Source organism: Rousettus aegyptiacus, unplaced genomic scaffold (genome assembly GCF_014176215.1).
Source record: "Rousettus aegyptiacus isolate mRouAeg1 unplaced genomic scaffold, mRouAeg1.p scaffold_m13_p_6, whole genome shotgun sequence".
In the NCBI taxonomy this organism is placed as follows: Eukaryota; Metazoa; Chordata; class Mammalia; order Chiroptera; family Pteropodidae; genus Rousettus; species Rousettus aegyptiacus.
This window is the reverse complement of record NW_023416309.1, coordinates 60595542-60613106: the sequence shown is the minus strand read 5'-3', so window position 1 is coordinate 60613106 and position 17565 is coordinate 60595542. Positions and strand designations below refer to the sequence as shown.

Genomic DNA, 17565 nt, shown 5'->3' with positions numbered 1-17565 from the left:
TGGGAAAGTCCTAAAAGCAGAGACAAGGGCCAGTTGACATGGATGCAACTGCTTCAGGGGTTCAAAAACTCCCTAACTATCTTTGTGACAGATCTAGCCTTGGATTTAAAGGGCTTCCTGGAAAACCAACACAGCCGTATATTACTCTAGTATGTAGATGACCTCCTCTTAGCAGCAAAGACCTATTAGGAATGCATGGAAGGAATGCATCTACTCCTCAATCTCCTCTGGGAAGTGGGTTACAAGGTCTCTAAAAGGAAGGCTCAAATCTGCCAAGAAAGAGTCAAATACCTTGGCTTCTACCTGTCACAGGGACAATACCAACTCAGCCCAGAAAGGAAACGAATGGTCTGCTCAATTCCCATCCCTACTACCTGATGACGAGTCCACACATCCTTGGAGCAGCTGGCTTCTGCAGAATCTAGATACCTAATATTTCCATCCTAGCCAAACCTCTCTAAGAAGCCACAAAGAGGGGAGAACAGAAGGCCCTGCTCTGGGAATCTACACAACAGAATGCCTTTGAAGAAATCAAATGGGCACTCACTAATGCCCCTGGACTAGGACTCCCAGACTTAACCAAATCTTTTTTTCTGTACATACATGAGTGCACGTGTGTCGCAGTAGGGGTCTTAACCCAACTGCTAGGATCTTGGCACCGTCCTGTGGCTAATATCTCCAAATAGCTTGATTCTGGTTGGCCAGGGCTGGCCACCCTGCTTGTGGGCACTTGCAGCCATGGCCTTCCTTGTGTCAGAGGCTGGAAAACTGACTATAGGGCAAGAACTGATAGTAATAATATTCAGTAATAACATCACTGGAGTAAAAGGGACAATATTGGCTAACTAATGCCTAGATGGTCAGAGATATCAAGGAGTGCTGTTTGAGAATCCACACATCTGCCAAAATCCAACCACCTGCTACTTGTTGGGCTCAGCCAGTCAGACCATGATTGCATTGAAGTCATGGATGAAGTGTTTTCCAGTTGACTTGACTTGACAGACCAGACCCTCAGCGACCCTGATATAGACTATTACACTGATGGTAGTAGCTTTGTGAGGGGAGGAGATCACCTTGCAGGATATGTTTTGTTGACCCTACATTCCACCATTGAGGCAAAAACTCTGCCTAGGGGAACCTCAGCATAGATGGCAGAGCTCATTGCCTTGACCCTTGCCCTTCAGCTGGCAGCAGAATTGTGTGTTAACATATATACTGACTCTAAGTATGCCTTTGCCATTCTCCATGTACATGGAGCTTGTACTAAGAGAAGGGTCTAATTAATTCAGGGGGAAAAAAACACAAAATATGAAAAGGAAATTCTAGAACTCTTAGATGCTATGTGGGCCCCCAAGGAAGTAGTAGTCATGCACTGCAGAGGACATCAAACGGGAGATACCATAATGGCTCAGGGCAACCAAAGGACAGACCACATTGCCAAACTAGCAGCAGCCAAGGAAATGGTCAGCCCTACAGTTCTAACTGCTTCCATGTTTCCCAGGGCCTTAGCCGAATGGGACCCCAAGTACTTGCCTCAAGAAGAAGCCTGGTTTAAGACTGAAGAGAGAAGCCTACTTCCCGGTGTATGGTGGAAGTTCAAGGACAGGCAAATTGCAGTCCCTGAAATCCTAGCCCCAGCTTTTGTCAAGCAGTTTCACCAAAGGACTCACCTTGGTTGCACTGCCCTAGAAACCACTGTGAGCCAGTACTTTTACGTCTTCCAGCTTTCTAGCATCTCCTGAACAGTGTGTGAATGGTGTGAAGTCTGTGCCCACAACAATCCCAGGCAAGGGCCATGTGCCCCACCAGAGGTCCAAAGTGTCTGTGGCACCCCCTTTGAGGAACTTGAAGTAGACGTCACTGAAATATATTGATTATGGGGCCTCAAGTATCTTTTAGTCTTTATATGCACCTATTCCAAAAGCTGACCCATCTACTTGCAGCAGAAGCCCGAGGGCGATGTCTCATCAGGATGGCACCCCTAAAGACTCTTTCCCTCTTCTTCTACTCTGTCACATATGTGGTGCCGGTCTCCTCATTTCTTCTTCCCCTTGTACCCATTGCATGCAAAGGTACAGGATAGGGTCCAAAGTTGCCACTGGCTTCACTTCCATAATCGGCCTACCTAAATGGTGTGCCCTAAATGCCACACTCTGTAATCATTGAAGATTCCAATATTGGATGGGGTACATAAAGGTTAAATCTGAGAGCTACAAATCCTGCCGAGAGCCTGAAAAATTAGGGAAAACTTGGACATGTTTCCTTAAGCAGGGTAAAGGTCCATAACTGTGCAGAGGGCCCAGCAGAGAAATTGTCCAATGGCTGCGTAATCCTCATCTAAGCCTACCCTATTTCCTAGGACCCAAAGCCCACAAATGTATGATCGGCTAAAGGCCACCTTGGGCTAAAACCTACAGAAGTACCTCTTTGTTGACCTAGCTGAGAGGATAGCCCGTGTATTTAGTGTCACTAAATGCTAGGTTTGTGGAGGAGTACTCATGAGTGAGTATTGACCTTAGAAAGGAACTAGCCTAGATGCCTTTTATCTCCTCCAGTGGAACCACACGGTGGCTCACCACAAAGAGGGTTGACCCCAGAGCTGGGCCCTTTCCTCAGAAGTAGTAGGGAAAGAATGCCTTGGCCAGATGAGTCCAGGATACACTCAGTGGGTTGAAGAAACCCCATGTAAAAAAATGCTATTTTTAAATCACACAGAACTAAACTGGTGGCCCAAGGCTCCTTCTTGGTACTGGGCCAATAAAACAGCAACAAAAGTCCTCATACTATAGAGGTACCAGCCTCTAAACCAAAAGTTAGAAAAAAAAAAAGATGATGCTCTCTGACCCAGTGCTGGGTCCAATCACCAAAGCAGGGAATGTTGCTGCCTGACCCTGCTTGGCCATTTCCTGTTCGAACGAGTTCGTTCCTGACTGCCCATCCCCCACCTGAAGGACTCTTTGGCTAATAAGAATGACAAGACTATAAAAAAACTGCCCATTATGTGACAATCAGGGCTCAGCCTTTGGATAAGAATCCGCTGAGCCAGTGCCAGCATCAATAAATGCTGCTTCCTGTTTATTGCCTTGGTGTCCCGTCTACCAGTTTAAGAATCCTGCAACAGAGGTGGTACCTAATGTGTATGCACATAGACATGGGATGGCACTTCCTAATACCTGAGTGCATCCTGTAGGGATGACTTATTACTGATGCATAAACAAACGTGTGTACCAGAGAACTTAAATGAAGGAAATGAGGGAACACTGGTGTTTATCCTGTTACTGGTGAGAAAATATAAGCCTTTAGAAATATTTAAAATAAAACATGAGAGGACTTTGTGGAAACATGGCAGAGTGAGAGACATCCCCAGATCTCTTCCCTTGAAACAAGTGGAACATCTAAAACTCAACAAAAAACACCCAAACTGCACACCAGCACGTCTGAGTGTGGGATCTATACATAAGAGCTACCACAGGACAGAACCCGAGTGTTGGGCAGTGGAATGAGAGAAATAAAGAAGCTGCCTCTCGCAGTCTCGGAGCTCCCTACAGAAGGAGGGGGAAGAGAGAACGAGCAGTCAGTTCCTGCAGCAAATTCCCTGAATAGCCCTGCCTTGGAAAGCTGTGAGTTCCCCATGGCCAGCTGGCTGCAGGGTCCAGGCATCAGGGCAGAGAGCAGAAAAACAGCACTGGACCACAAGGAACAACAGTTGATTTTTGCTGGCAATGGTTGCAAAACTGAAGCCGAGCCACAGTACCCATCCCCTAACCCAAGGAGCCCATTCCCCATACCCTCCCAGACCCATCACTGTGGAGTACCAGGGGCATCTGAGCAAATGCTGCCAAGAATGTCACTGACACTGATGGGGACAGAAACTGAGGGTAGCAAGTGTGATTGACTATCTACAAGAACATTTAAAAAGCGTTATTATGACTTTATATAAAGAAGGGATCCAAGAGGCTTAGATGTCACCTACTGGAAACCAAAATAAAAGCGCCTTCTTTGCAGCAGGCCTTTATATAATAAATCTTCTTTCTGGAAAAACAACAGAATACACTTCCATTAATGCCCAGGCAGAGAAATAATCCATTAAACACCATGAACAACCAAGGTGACAAGGCATCTCACAAAGAAAGAAAAAAATCTCCAGAAAATGAGCTTACGGACATAGAAATATGCAACTTAAGCGACAGAGAATTCAGCATGGTACTTCTGAAAAAACTCACTGAGTTCCAAAACAAGTCATATCAACAATTTCGGAAATTGAGAAAACAAATAGATGAGCAGAGCAAGGAGACTGAAAGCCTCAAAAAGAACCAAATAGAAATTCTGGAGATGAAGAACACACTGCAAGAGTTGAAAAATAAAATAGCAAGCTTGGGAAATAGAGTAGACAAAATGGAGGAAAGGATCAGTGATATCCAGGACAGAAATCTAGAAATAAATCAGAAAGAATAAGAGAGAAACCAAGGAATGAAAAATAATGAAAGAGAAATTCAAGAATTAGCTGATAACCATTAGAAGAGGAAACAAGAATAATGGGCATTATCGAAGGCGAGGAAAAGGAGCAGGGACTAGAAAGCATTTTCAGACAAATAGTGGATGAGAATTTCACAAATCTAAGGAATAAGCTGGAGCTTGGAATTCAAGAAGTCAACAGAACACCCAATTATCTCAATCTCAAAAACGCCTTCACCAAGACACATCTCATTAAAGTTATCAAAAATCAACAATAAAGACAGAATTCTCAGAGCAGCCAGGGAGAAGAAAATAGTAACTTATAAAGGAAAAACCATTAGATTATCATCAAACTTCTCAGAGAAAACTTTACAAGCCAGAAAGGAATGGAATCAAATATTTCAACTATTAAGTGAAAGGAACTACCAGCCTAGAATAATATATCCAGCTAAGCTCTCCTTTAGATATGAAGGAGAAATTAAGACCTTTCCAGACATACAAAAGTTGAGAGACTTCTCCACTACGAGGCCTGCACTACAGGAAATTCTGAAAGAAGTAAGCACACCTAAAACAAAATTACAACAACAAAAATACATAATTAGGAATAAAGTGACTATCAGGCAAATAGAAGCAGAGAAGTACAACCCTTACTAAGAATAGGGCATTATAAGCTTAACTAATAATAAGAGAATTGCTATAATGAGATAGTAATGAACGTTCAGCATACATAGAAACAAACTGAGATAACAATGACTGAAGAGGGAAGGATTCAAAGATCCAAATTTGCAAAGGGGAATGAAGATAAAGCACACACAGAAGAAAATGGATGACTCTGTGTGTGTGTGTGTGTGTGTATCTTTTTCAAATTTGTAATGGTTACCATGCATTATATAGTCAGAACTGAAGTGTATAACATAAAACAAGAAGAATCAGAGGCAAATCCCACCAAAATAAAGAAAACAGAAACACAAGGACAAGAAAGCAATGAATACACCAAGCTACCAGAAAGCAAAAGATAAAATGGCTATAAGAAGACCTCATATTTCAATAATCACCCTAAATATAAATGGACTGAACTCACCAATAAAAAGGCACAGAGTAGCAGATTGGATCAAAAAACAAAACCCAACCATATGCTGCCTCCAGGGGACACATCTCAGCTCCAAAGACAAATATAGGCTCAGGGTGAAAGAGTGGATATTTCGAGCTAATGACATTCAGAGAAAAGTGGGAGTAGTAGTATTAATATCAGACAAATAGACTTCAAAACAAAAAAGGTAAGGAAAGATATGAAGGGACATGTCATAATGATAAACAGAATCATGCACCATGACGACACAACACTTATTAATATCTATGCTCCCAATCAGTCAGTCTTAAAATATATAAAGCAATTACTAAGAGACTAAAGGGAGAAACAGACCAAAACACTGTCATATAGGAGACCTTAATACTCCACTGTCGGATATGGACAGATCGTCCAAACAGAAAATCAATAAAGAAGTAACACATTGGACCAACTGGACATAACTGATAATACAGAATCTTTTATATCTAAACGACCACTTATATATTCATCTCTAGTACATTTGGAATGTTCTCAAGATCGACCACATACTGCGACACAAAGATAGCCTCAACAAATATAAAATGATTGAAGTAATACCAAACATTTTCTCTGATCATAATGCTTTGAAACTAGAGATCAACTACAGAAAGAAATCTGAAGGAACCGCAAATACATGGAGATTAAACAACATGCTACTGAGGAATAACTGGGTCAGAGGAGAAATAAAAAGGGAGATCAAGAGATACATAGAAATGAATGATAATGATAGTACAACATATCAAAACTCGTGGGACAAAACAAAAGCAATCATATGAGGAAAGTTCATATCATTACAGGCCTATCTCCAAAAACAAGAATGAGCCCAAATAAACAACCTAATGCTTCATTAAAAAATCTATAAAGGGAACAACAAATGAAGCCTAAAGTCAGCAGAAGGAAAGAAATCATCAAAATTAGAGCAGAAATAAATGAAATTGAAAACAAAACAAAAAAAATGGAAAAAATAAATACAACAAAGTACTAGTTCTTTGAGAAGGTTAATAAAATTAAGAAATCCCTGGCTAGACTCACTAAAAAAAAAAAAAGAAAGGACACAAACAAAATCAGTGATGAAAGAGGGAAAATTATGACAGACACTGCAGAAATAAAAAGGAGCATACAAGAATACTATGAAAAAGTATATAATAACAAATTTAATAACCTAAAAGAAAAGTAACAGTATGTAAAAAGATACAATCTTCCTAGACTGAATGAAGAAGATCTGGAAAATCTAAATAGACTAATCAGCAGAATGGAAATTAAAATAATCATCAAAAACCTGCCAAAAAATAAAAGTCCAGGACCTGATGGCTTCACCAGCGAATTCTACCAAACATTCAAAGAAGATTTAATACCTATTCTCCTCAAATTCTTCCAAAAAATTGAAGAGGAGGCATCACTCTGCTTGACTTCAAATTACACTACAAAGTAACAGTAATCAAAATGTCACGGCACTGGCAGCAAAACAGACACATGGAACAGAATTGAGAGTCCGGAAGTAAGCTGATACAAAAAAAAAAAGCCTAAAACATACAGTGGAGAAAGGAAAGCCTCTTCAATAAATGGTGCTGGGAAAATTGGAAGGCCACCTGCAAAAGAATAAAACTAGACTATTGTCTATCACCACATATGAAAATTAACTCAAAATGAATTAAGGACATGAATATAAGACCTGAAACAATAAAATGCATAGAAGATAACATAGAAATTAAAATGAAGAATCTTGGACTTAAAGAGGATTTTATGAATTTGACCTCAAAGGCAAAGGAACTAAAAGTAAAAATAAATGAATGAGACTACATCAAACTAAAAAGCTTCTGCTCAGTAAAAGAAATTGTCAACAAGGTAAAGAGAGAATCATCCAAACAGGAAAGTATATTTGCAAGCAACGCTTCCGATAAGGGCCTAATATCCAAAATATGCGAAGAACTCATACAACTCAATAACAACAAAAAAACAAATGATCCAATCAAAAATGGGAAGAGGACCTGAACAGACATTTCTCCCTAGAGGACATACAAAGGTCCAACAAATATTTGAAAAGATGCTCAACATTGCTAGCTATTAGGGAAATGCAAATCAAAACCACAATGAGATACCATCTTACATCTGTTAGAATGGCTATAATCAATAGGATAAGCAATAAGAAATGTTGGAGAGGATGCAGAGAAAAAGAACCTTCATATACTGCTGGTGGGCCTGAAAATTGGCACAGTCACTATGGAAAACAGTATGGAGCTTCTTCAAGAAACTAAGAATTGATCTACCTTAATATCCAGCAATCCCCCTACTGGATATTTACCACAAAGACTTGAAAACTCATATCCGAAAAGATATTTGCAACTGATGTTCATAGTAGCATTATTCACAGTGGCCAGGACATGGAAGCAACTAAAGTGTCCTACAATAGATGATTGGCTAAAGAAGCTGTGGTACATATATACAATGGAATATTACTCAGTCATAAGAAGAGATGAAATACTGCCTTTTATGACAACATGGATAGACCGCAAGATAATCATGCTAATCGAAATAACCCAGATAGAAAAAGTTGAAAATCACATGATATCATTTATGTGTGGGAAATAAACCTAAAAGCAACAAATGAACAGGACCAACAAACAGAGACTCATGGATGTAGACTATAGACTAGCGGTACCAGAAGGTAGAAGGTGGTGGAGGAGTGGGGAGGTTGTTGGGGTAAAGGGGATCAAATATAGGGGGGTAGGTTAAGAGTGAAGTGGGTAAAGGGAATCAAATATATGGTAGCGAAAGGAAACTAGAGTTTGGGTGATAAACACAATAGAATACACAGGTATCAAATTATAAGGTACATCTGAAAATTATATAATTGTATTAATCACTGTTACCCCCAATAAACTTAATAAAAACTAATAAAAAAATAAACACAAAAATCTGACTTACCAAAAGATCCTGCATCTTCTGAGTACCCAGTAGTCTTTAATCGATAATACCTGACTTTTCTTGAAACCTTGTCCTTAGTGTCCCAGAACTTCAAAGTTATTTTGTGAAAATTTATTTTCTTTAGTAATTCTTTTGTCATGTTGATATTAAAATTTTGGGTCCATGACACCCAGACTTTGTCCCCTTCACGCCATGGCTTCACAGTCTGTGTAAAAGAGTACCAAGATATTTTCAGTGTGGAGAGCCGGGAGGCTCAGCAGTCTAGGAGTACTCACCACTGCCAGCCTCACTCTATTGTCAGTGAATCCAGGCCCTGCTCTCCACCTGTCTGATTTCTGTGTTTGGCTCTCTCTCAGGTTCCAATGCACATTGGGAAATGGATGTCATGGACTGGGCCCTGTCACACCTTTGGGTTCCTTGGAAAAAATTAAGTCAAAGAAATTAACTGCAAATAGTGTCCTTACCAGTGATTTCAATCCCTGACTGGGCCACAGGCAGGTGTGTGCATGTGTGCTGGGGGAGGGTAGGCATGTGTGTACACACATATGTATACAAATGCATACACACATGTATTCACATGCACACATAAAGAAATTATAAGAGCTACAAAAAAAATTGAAACACCAAAGCAATTATTCAGTAAAATATCTAAATAGAGTGTCATGTAATTGGTATTATTAGGTCAATGCAGATTTTCTTTCAGTAGGTCTGGGGTGGGGCCCAAGGTTCCGCATTTCTAGCGATTTCCAGGAAAAGCAAACACACTTCATGTATTATTAGGCTGTATGGTATATACAAGGCTACACACACACAAACCTTTACTCCTGAATCCAGAAACACTTTGACCACTGCTGGAAATACCACAATGTCAACTTTTTTAGGCTCTCTATCATCCGGCAGAAGGAAATACTCAATGTGGTAGAAACGGCGAAACTTTGAAACAGGTTTTTCCATTTTAGAGTGTTTCCTATATTTTTCGATCAAACTTATATATCTTCCTTTATGACCTAGAAGATATAGATTTAATGAGCCTTGTTTTCTCCTCTCATGGGAAAGCAGACTCATTTCCACAGTTTTCTGGAACCAAGAAAGAGCCTCATACTATAGGAGGCCACAAACCTCCACACTACTAGTAATGTAGAGAGGATGCAAGAGAATTAAAATGTTAATCAAGCTACAATCAGAGAATGCAATAAGTTGATCAGTCCTACACCCAGGCTAGGAGGACACCTTCAGAACAAAGGAAGATTTTTGCTGGGATTGCTAAGAGCCCATTTCCCACACCAGTAAAGGGGAAACAGGAACCAAGAGTCATTCTCTATGGCTAAAGCCATGGGGAACCTAAGGATTAAAGGCTGGAAACTGCCAACAGACCTTTCCCTCTACATATTCTTACCTTTTCATGCTACATACTTTTTCTCTTCCTCATTGTATGTCCATATCAAAGGAAATGGGAACTAAAGAATGACATATAAACTGAATTCCCTGAACACTCAGGGTCCTTCTCAGTGCCTTTACTCTGTATCTCTCTATCTCTTGCAATGTCCCTCCCACTCTCTGCCTCTGAGAGGAGACCGCACTCTGTCCATGGAGTGTTACCCCTTTTCTAATAAACTTTCCCTATAATAAACTTTCCTTTTGACTCTAACTTTGGCATGTGTGTTTAATTCTTTCTACACTCTCTACCAAAGAGCCCTCTTCTCAACATGCAGGGCTTGGTCTCCCTACTAACTCAGGGAAATTAGCCCTGTCCTGCATCACTAGCCTTCCTAGTCAGCAGAGTAGCAGGTTACTCAACTAGGTCTAGGCACCAGGGTGCAAAATTTCAGTGCATGACTCTTTGAAAGTGAGTATCTCCTTATATTTTTTTCACCTTAGAGGCTTCACCTGCCTCATGCTAATCTCAGCAGTAAGAAATAGGTAAAAAAGAAAAATCATAGTACAGTGTGATTTGTGTAATACCAACAGCATAAACAAGGTTCTGAAGAGTAACAGAGGAGTCAGGGGTAAACTTTGTCTGGGAGTGGTGTGGGAAGCCCCCAAAGGGACCTCAGCAGAATCTTGTAGAAGCAAAGCTGGCAGACATTCCAAGCAGAGGTCAGAGCTCAGCAAAACCTCATGAGTGAAACTGTACAAATTGGGGTAAATGTGGTGAAAAGATGAAGAAAGTGAGGTTGGGCTTCAGCCAGAGCCCAGGGCCTCTACTGCCTGCCCTGACCTTAAACAGAACCCTTCAAACTTGGGCTTTGCACACCATAAGAAAATGCTTCAGGAGCTCCATAAATATCCCAAATTTCATTTTATAAAAATGACTACTATATTTAAATCAGTAGTTTTAAAATTTCAACTTTTTAACACCCAAGAGACCACTGGAGACTGCCACTAGAGGAGTGAGCTTTTATGAAGACCTTGGGATAAAGCTTCTCCAGCCAGTCTTTGGTAGTCATTAGAATTTCTTGTGAAGGTATAACTGATCAGAAAAAGCTTGCTGCATTTTACAAGTCCATGTTCCGATTCAATCCAAGGTGAGCCAGCAAATGGATATATAGACCCTTTTATTTCCTGTTAATTGGAGTGAAAATTGTCACAACCTCTTTGGTGGGCAATTTGACAATATCTATAAGAAAATGTAAATGTACATAGTAAGTCCTCACTTAATGTCATTGATAGGTCTTGGACTTTAAATGAAACATTATTCAAGGACCTGCTATACATTAAATACAGCAATACTACTTCTTGAAATTCAAGCTGCAGAAGTGCCCCCCACCCCACTACCATGCACAGAAATGTGCATACAAGGAGGGCTAACAGAAAAAATTTGGAAACAACTTAAATGTCCACCAATAAGGAGAACACGGAAAAGTTAGGGAGTATTCTGAGAAGAGCTTTGCTTCTTGGCAAACTGATTTTCTCCTGCTTCTCCAGGCACATAATAGCATAAAATCTCTCTCCCCTGGCCTAGGTAAGTGCAGCTCCTCAAACATAGAGATGCTGTTATTGCTGTTATAAAATTTCTTTCAATTGCAATCTGAGGTTGCTTTATGCTATGGAAATATCTTGCTAAGTAAAATTACAAAGCAGCAGAATTTCGAGTGAAAATCATTTATTTTAAAATGGATCAATCAGTACTGATTATAAATTAGCTACTCATTTTCCCTCGATATCTCCAGTCTGTTCACACACCACTGAACTCTCCTTCCAGGTTTGTTTGGTATCAGTGATGTACTGAGCAGAGCAGTGTGCGACAAGCCATTGATGCAATGGTCCACTAGAGGGTGCACTCAACCCCTTGATGCCTCTCCCTTCCCGCTCCCTTCCTTCTTCCCTCCCTCTGTCTCAGGATAAATTAGAAACATACAATAGAATACTATATAGACATTTAAAACAAAACAGCAAAGTAAAAACAAATATGCTCATTTCCTCTCAGATATCTAAGACATACTCAAAAATTTTAAAAGTTGTAGAATAGAATGTTTAGGATCTCATTTCTCTTAAATAAATAACTTATATAAACATTTATAAACAAATCATAAATAGGTATTGGAAGAAAAAAACGCCTATACTCAGCCAAAGATATGTCCTTCAAAGGTATTGTCATGATAAAAAAAAACCCTAAAAAATAAAATAAATGAACAAACAAAACAGAAATAAACCTGTACATATAGAGAACTAGTTGATGATTACCAGATGGGAGGGGTTAGAAGAGGTAAAGTGGGTGAAAAAGGTAAAAGAAGTTAGAAAGTACATATTGCTAGTTATAAGAATAAAAATGGGGATGTAAGTATAGTACAGGGAATATAGCCAATAATGCTATGATAACTATGTATAGTGTCAGATGAGTACTAGACTTACTGGGATGATCACTTTGTAAGAAATATAAACGTCTAATCACTATGTTATACATCTAAAATTAACATGATATTATATGTCAATAATAATTGAAAAATAAATTAATAAAAAAGAATCTCAGGCATACAAGGCCTCATAAATTTTTGCTGCACAGAGATCTATTTTGCAAATGCCTCTGGAAAAAGTACCAAAAAAAAGAAAAAAACAAGTCTAAAGATGCTGCAAGAGACGTGAAAGTTAAGGTGATCAAGTAAGCATTGATTTTCTTTTGGTTAGTATTTGCAAAAAGACTTTTTACTTGATATCAACAGACCCAAGATAAAAAAGTATCATTATGTATAGAGGTCACCACATAAGACAAAAAGTTCAATTCACCAAGAATATTGATGAGTTCTAAATATGGTGTACATCTAACAAAGTAGCCTCCAAAATATCTGAAGCAACAGTTGACATCTACAAGAAGCTGAAATTAATCATCATGGGCAAGATAGTTTAAGTAGAAAAAAAAGTGTATCACAAAGTGGAGTACTTTTCTTTGCCCCTAATCTAGGTGATGTATAACCAGCTTATGGGAACCAAGGCTTTAACCTCTCTCATCATCTGCAACCACATGACTTGCTTTGACCAATAAAATGTTAGCAGGTGGGAGGTGCCCAAAGACTTTAAGAGTGCTTGGGTGACTGGGCTTGCCTCCTGGTGTATCTCTGCCCATCCATAATATGTGTCCGGGCTAGCCCACATGAGGAAGATGAGAGACACAGGAAGCAGAGTGGAGCCACTACAGGGAGCCCAGGCTGGATCAGCTAACCTGCTCATCCAGGAGAACAAAGGATTCCTGTTTGAAGCCTCTACATCGGGAAGCTTGTTTGGGTTTGTTACACAGCATTGCTGCAGTAATAGCTAACTGAGATATCTTTATACTCAGATATTCAATACACCTGAGAATCTTTATTTTAAACAAGGAATTAGGTGATGTATAACCAGCTTATGGGAACCAAGGCTTTAACCTCTCTCATCATCTGCAAAAAGCAGAAATAACATCACCTACTTCTTAGAGTTATTGAGAGGATTAAGTGGTAGTGTGAAGACCACAAAACCACTTGCCTGATCCATAGTGGGCCCCTAAAATTTCAGTTTCTTTCCTGACCTTTGCTCCTGGAATCCACTACCCTATAGAGGGGAGCCAGTGGAGGGAGCATATGTGTCCTAAACTCTTGGGAGAAGGTCATTAGTCCACCCCCTTTTTTGTAGAAAGTATTAGAATTCTGCTCTGGCACTTACCAACATTCACTGGGAAGGCCAGTGAGATGATGAATTTGCAGGGGACAACCTGGGGCACGTCAGAGTTGAAAGTGCTGGCAGGCCCTTCTGAGGACTCGATGCTGCTGCACTGGTCAGAATCTGATTCCTGGGCCTGGGCCCTGGCCTTCAAGTACTCCTCAACATCACACTCGCTCGTGGACTGGTAAAAGCTGCCCATGGAGGGCATGGGCCCCATGCTTGCCCTGTCCTCATCTTCCCACTCCCAGGCATGCAGTGACATGATGCGGAGTGCCCCACACACCCAGCGCTCCTAGCTGGAAGAAACCGAAAGGCACTTTTTTCACCACTCTCTGCTCTCAGGAGGTAAGCCTTTCCTTTATTAGGACCACCTACCATTCTCCTCCCTCCCTTCCCTTGTCCTGTTCTGGGTTGAATGGCCAAGGCCTTGGACACTGCCTGACACACAGTAGTAATTCAACGAACTTAGAAAATGAATGGATGAACCACAGAGAATGGTGGCTGGCAGTAATCATGATGTTGAATAACCCCACTTTCTCTAACTTGAGTCTCTGCCCTTCCCCAGCCTCAGTTGCTCCTTCTTTCATGAATCAGAAGTCAATCATTAGGCACGCCTGAAATACCTATCTCAGGTGAGTGCAGTTCTCCAGGAATCATATGGATGGGGGGAGAATCTCCTGTGCTTCTGTTAAAGGAGGTCTTGAGGAGAGCTGCACCAAAGCACAATGTGCATTTTCCATTTTGATGCAGGAAAACCAGGTCAGGGGACAGCATGTGCAAATACCTAGTGAGGTTAAGGAGGGCAAGAACCCTGAGGCAAGACATGAATGGGCATTGAGGACTGGGCTCAAAGCACAAGGAGGCAGAGCCTGGGCTAACACTAAGTAAAAGATACTCAGGCTACAGCGTGGGGTGGGGGATGGATGAGGGTGGGACAGAAGGACCCCTCAAGGCGCCAATGGTACCTGCTAACAGATGCATTAGACAGCAGCCAGGGCTCGGTAGGAGGTGTCAGTCAGCTCACACACCAACTGCATAGCTGCCTGGGCGAGGAGGCTCCCGAGGACGAGGACGTTGTCGGTCCACTCCGGCAAGGGGCCACCTAGACCCTGCAGCGCAACTGTGTTTAACAGTTGCTAGGAAACGGACGTTGATAAGGCCTTGGACCGGACTCCACTGGAGGCGGGACTTCCTGTCTCAGACCTGCTATATAGACATGGTCTGGCAAATAGGCGTATCCAATTTCGGAAACCAGTGCATTAGTTCATTGATCTGCCCACTCTTCAATCTGTAAGGAATTCCTGCTCTGAACCTGAGCACCTGTAATATGGGTTAAAGGCAAAGGAAGCAATGTGCTTTATAAACTCATATTCCCCCATTCAAAACCTCTCTCATATAGATTTTCTGCTTTTGTCACTGATACCCTTAAAATACCATGAAAACTCTGTTAGTGATTGTGAGCCCAACTCATGATAAAAATGAGGCTTAGAGAGGCAATGCGATTTGCCTGAGGTCACACAGCAAGTGTGAAAGCACTGGATTAAAATCCAGGCTGACTCCGAAACCTGGGTTCAGCTCTAAAATACACCCTATTTCCAGCCCCACCCCCATTTCCATCTCAGGGTTGAGAGAGCGCTGGCTGCTTCTCCCATTGTAGGAGGCCACAAAACATGGAAGGGGATGGACATAGGGGCACATGGCAGAGGTGACTGGAAGGTGGGATAAGAGGAAGGATTCATGAAGGAGGAGACAAAAATCAAACTTTGGGGTTTGCCAGGCAGTGAAAGCAAGACAGATGGAACAAGGGGTGAAAGCACACAGCAAATTAAGGCAAGGGATGATGAGGCTGGAATGGGGAGCAGGTCTCCTGGCACAAAGCATGGAGTACAGGCAGGGCACCAAGACTGTGGGCATTAGGTTTTCTGGTCAGTAGTAGTTTGTCCAATAGAATGGGAGCTGAGGTTCTACACACTCTTAACTGTTGGTAAAACTAAAGCTTTGAGCCAAGATATGACCTACCCATGGTCAAAGAACAAAACTGTGGCAGAGGCCTCTCTAACTGGAACCCAGGTACTCTGCCTCCCAGTGCCCATTTCCATAGACCACACCCAGAGGCTGGAAGCAGCCCCTTCCAGAATACTGCCCATTGATTGGGGCCCTTCAATATTTCTCAGGTTCAATCAATCTTAAAAAAACAAAAACAAAAAACTAGGCCTCAAACTCTTACCACTAAATGCCATACCATCCTGTCATACCGTACCAGCCTGGAGACTACCATCTGTAAACCAGGAATTGCTAAAAAATTACTAAAGAGATGCACAGAGGATTGGGGGTTGGGGAAGGCTATGAAAATATAGCAGCTTTCAAAAGGCCCCATTCACAAGGGCAGGTCAACAATACCTTTAACAGACAGCAGGCCTCCTGTTCCTCAGGTCTCATCCGCTGGCTTGAGGCTGGTTTCTCTCCTAAAGGTCATTGTCAATCACATTATTACTGAAGGCAACAGCCAATCACTCCAGCATCTCCTGAGGAGATAGCCCTAAACTCAGGATTGAGAGGCCATAGGTCTTGGACAAAGAGCCAATGCCACATCCTGGATATTCATCAGAATAACCCAGGAAAATGTTAAAACTTCCATTTTGATGCTTTACTTCAGATCTGTGGAATTCTTTCTCCAGGGTGGGGCTTATGAACTTGTAACAGATTCTATTTTCCAAAGACCTTTAACATAGGGAGGAGGCAAGAGAATTAAAAATGTTAATCAAACCGTATTTAGAGACTGCAATGTGTTGATGAACCCTGCAACCAAGCCAGGAGGACACCTTCAGAACAAAGGAAGATTTTTGCTGGGATTGCTAAGAGCCCATTTCCCACACCAGTAAAGGGGAAACAGGAACCAAGAGTCATTCTCTATGGCTAAAGCCATGGGGAACCTAAGGATTAAAGGCTGGAAACTGCCAACAAACCTTTCCCTCTACATATTCTTACCTTTTCATGCTACATACTTTTTCTCTTCCTCATTGTATGTCCATATCAAAGGAAATGGGAACTAAAGAATGACATATAAACTGAATTCCCTGAACACTCAGGGTCCTTCTCAGTGCCTTTACTCTGTATCTCTCTATCTCTTGCAATGTCCCTCCCACTCTCTGCCTCTGAGAGGAGACCGCACTCTGTCCATGGAGTGTTACCCCTTTTCTAATAAACTTTCCTTTTGACTCTAACTTTGGCATGTGTGTTGAATTCTTTTTTCACTCTCTGCCAAAGGACTCTCTTATTCTTTGGAATAGGGCTTGGTCTCCCTGTCACTTGAGGAAATTTGCCCTATTTTGCATCACCACCACTTCAATAGGGTCCCTCCCATGTGTTCTTCTTACTGTATGATGTCTATCTGGTGATGAATGTAGTAGTCTTGTCCCCTTGAATTTTGTGACTACCTCAGCCAATAGAGTATGGCAGAAGTGACAATATGTGACTTTGTTACCAGAGAGTGGGGTTCTGTCCCGGTGTGTTGTCCAGGTTCTTGATGTCTCAAACAATTGAGCAAGACACCGAAATACAGTAGAAAAGAAAAGCTTTATTAGAAAGGGAAGTAAACTTCCAGACATGGAAGCGGGCCTGAGCAAGAGAAGCATGGCTCAAAAGGCCTGGTAACAAAAACTTAAAGGTTTTTATCCCTTTTTGCTGTGGGTGCTTACTTTTCTTAGAGGAGTGGGCTTCCCTGATTGACAACTAAGATTGACAGGGCTCAGTGATTCATTACGTTGCTTTTCTGCACATGTTTGTTTCTAGAATAGAGTCTGTTATAATGATTTTAATGAACCTCTGGGTCTATGCATCATATTATAATGATGGTATAATGAGATTCAGGTGAGTTGAAGGTCATTGGGGTCTTCATTGCACAGGTGCAAGTGACTGACTTAAAATGGTACCTAAACCTCTGCTTA

At 41.3% G+C, this 17565-nt stretch overlaps 1 protein-coding gene across 1 annotated transcript in view; it reads right to left on the bottom strand.

Annotated features, from left to right (window-relative positions):
* The window catches only part of LOC107503324 (uncharacterized protein CFAP92-like), a 44608-nt gene extending 30728 nt beyond the window's left edge, over positions 1–13880 (bottom strand). The window contains 3 exon segments of the mRNA XM_016131450.2: positions 8474–8693; positions 9305–9495; positions 13619–13880. Of these exon segments, the coding sequence (XP_015986936.2) occupies positions 8474–8693; positions 9305–9495; positions 13619–13880 (673 nt within the window).
* Between the last annotated feature and the right edge of the window lie 3685 nt (positions 13881–17565).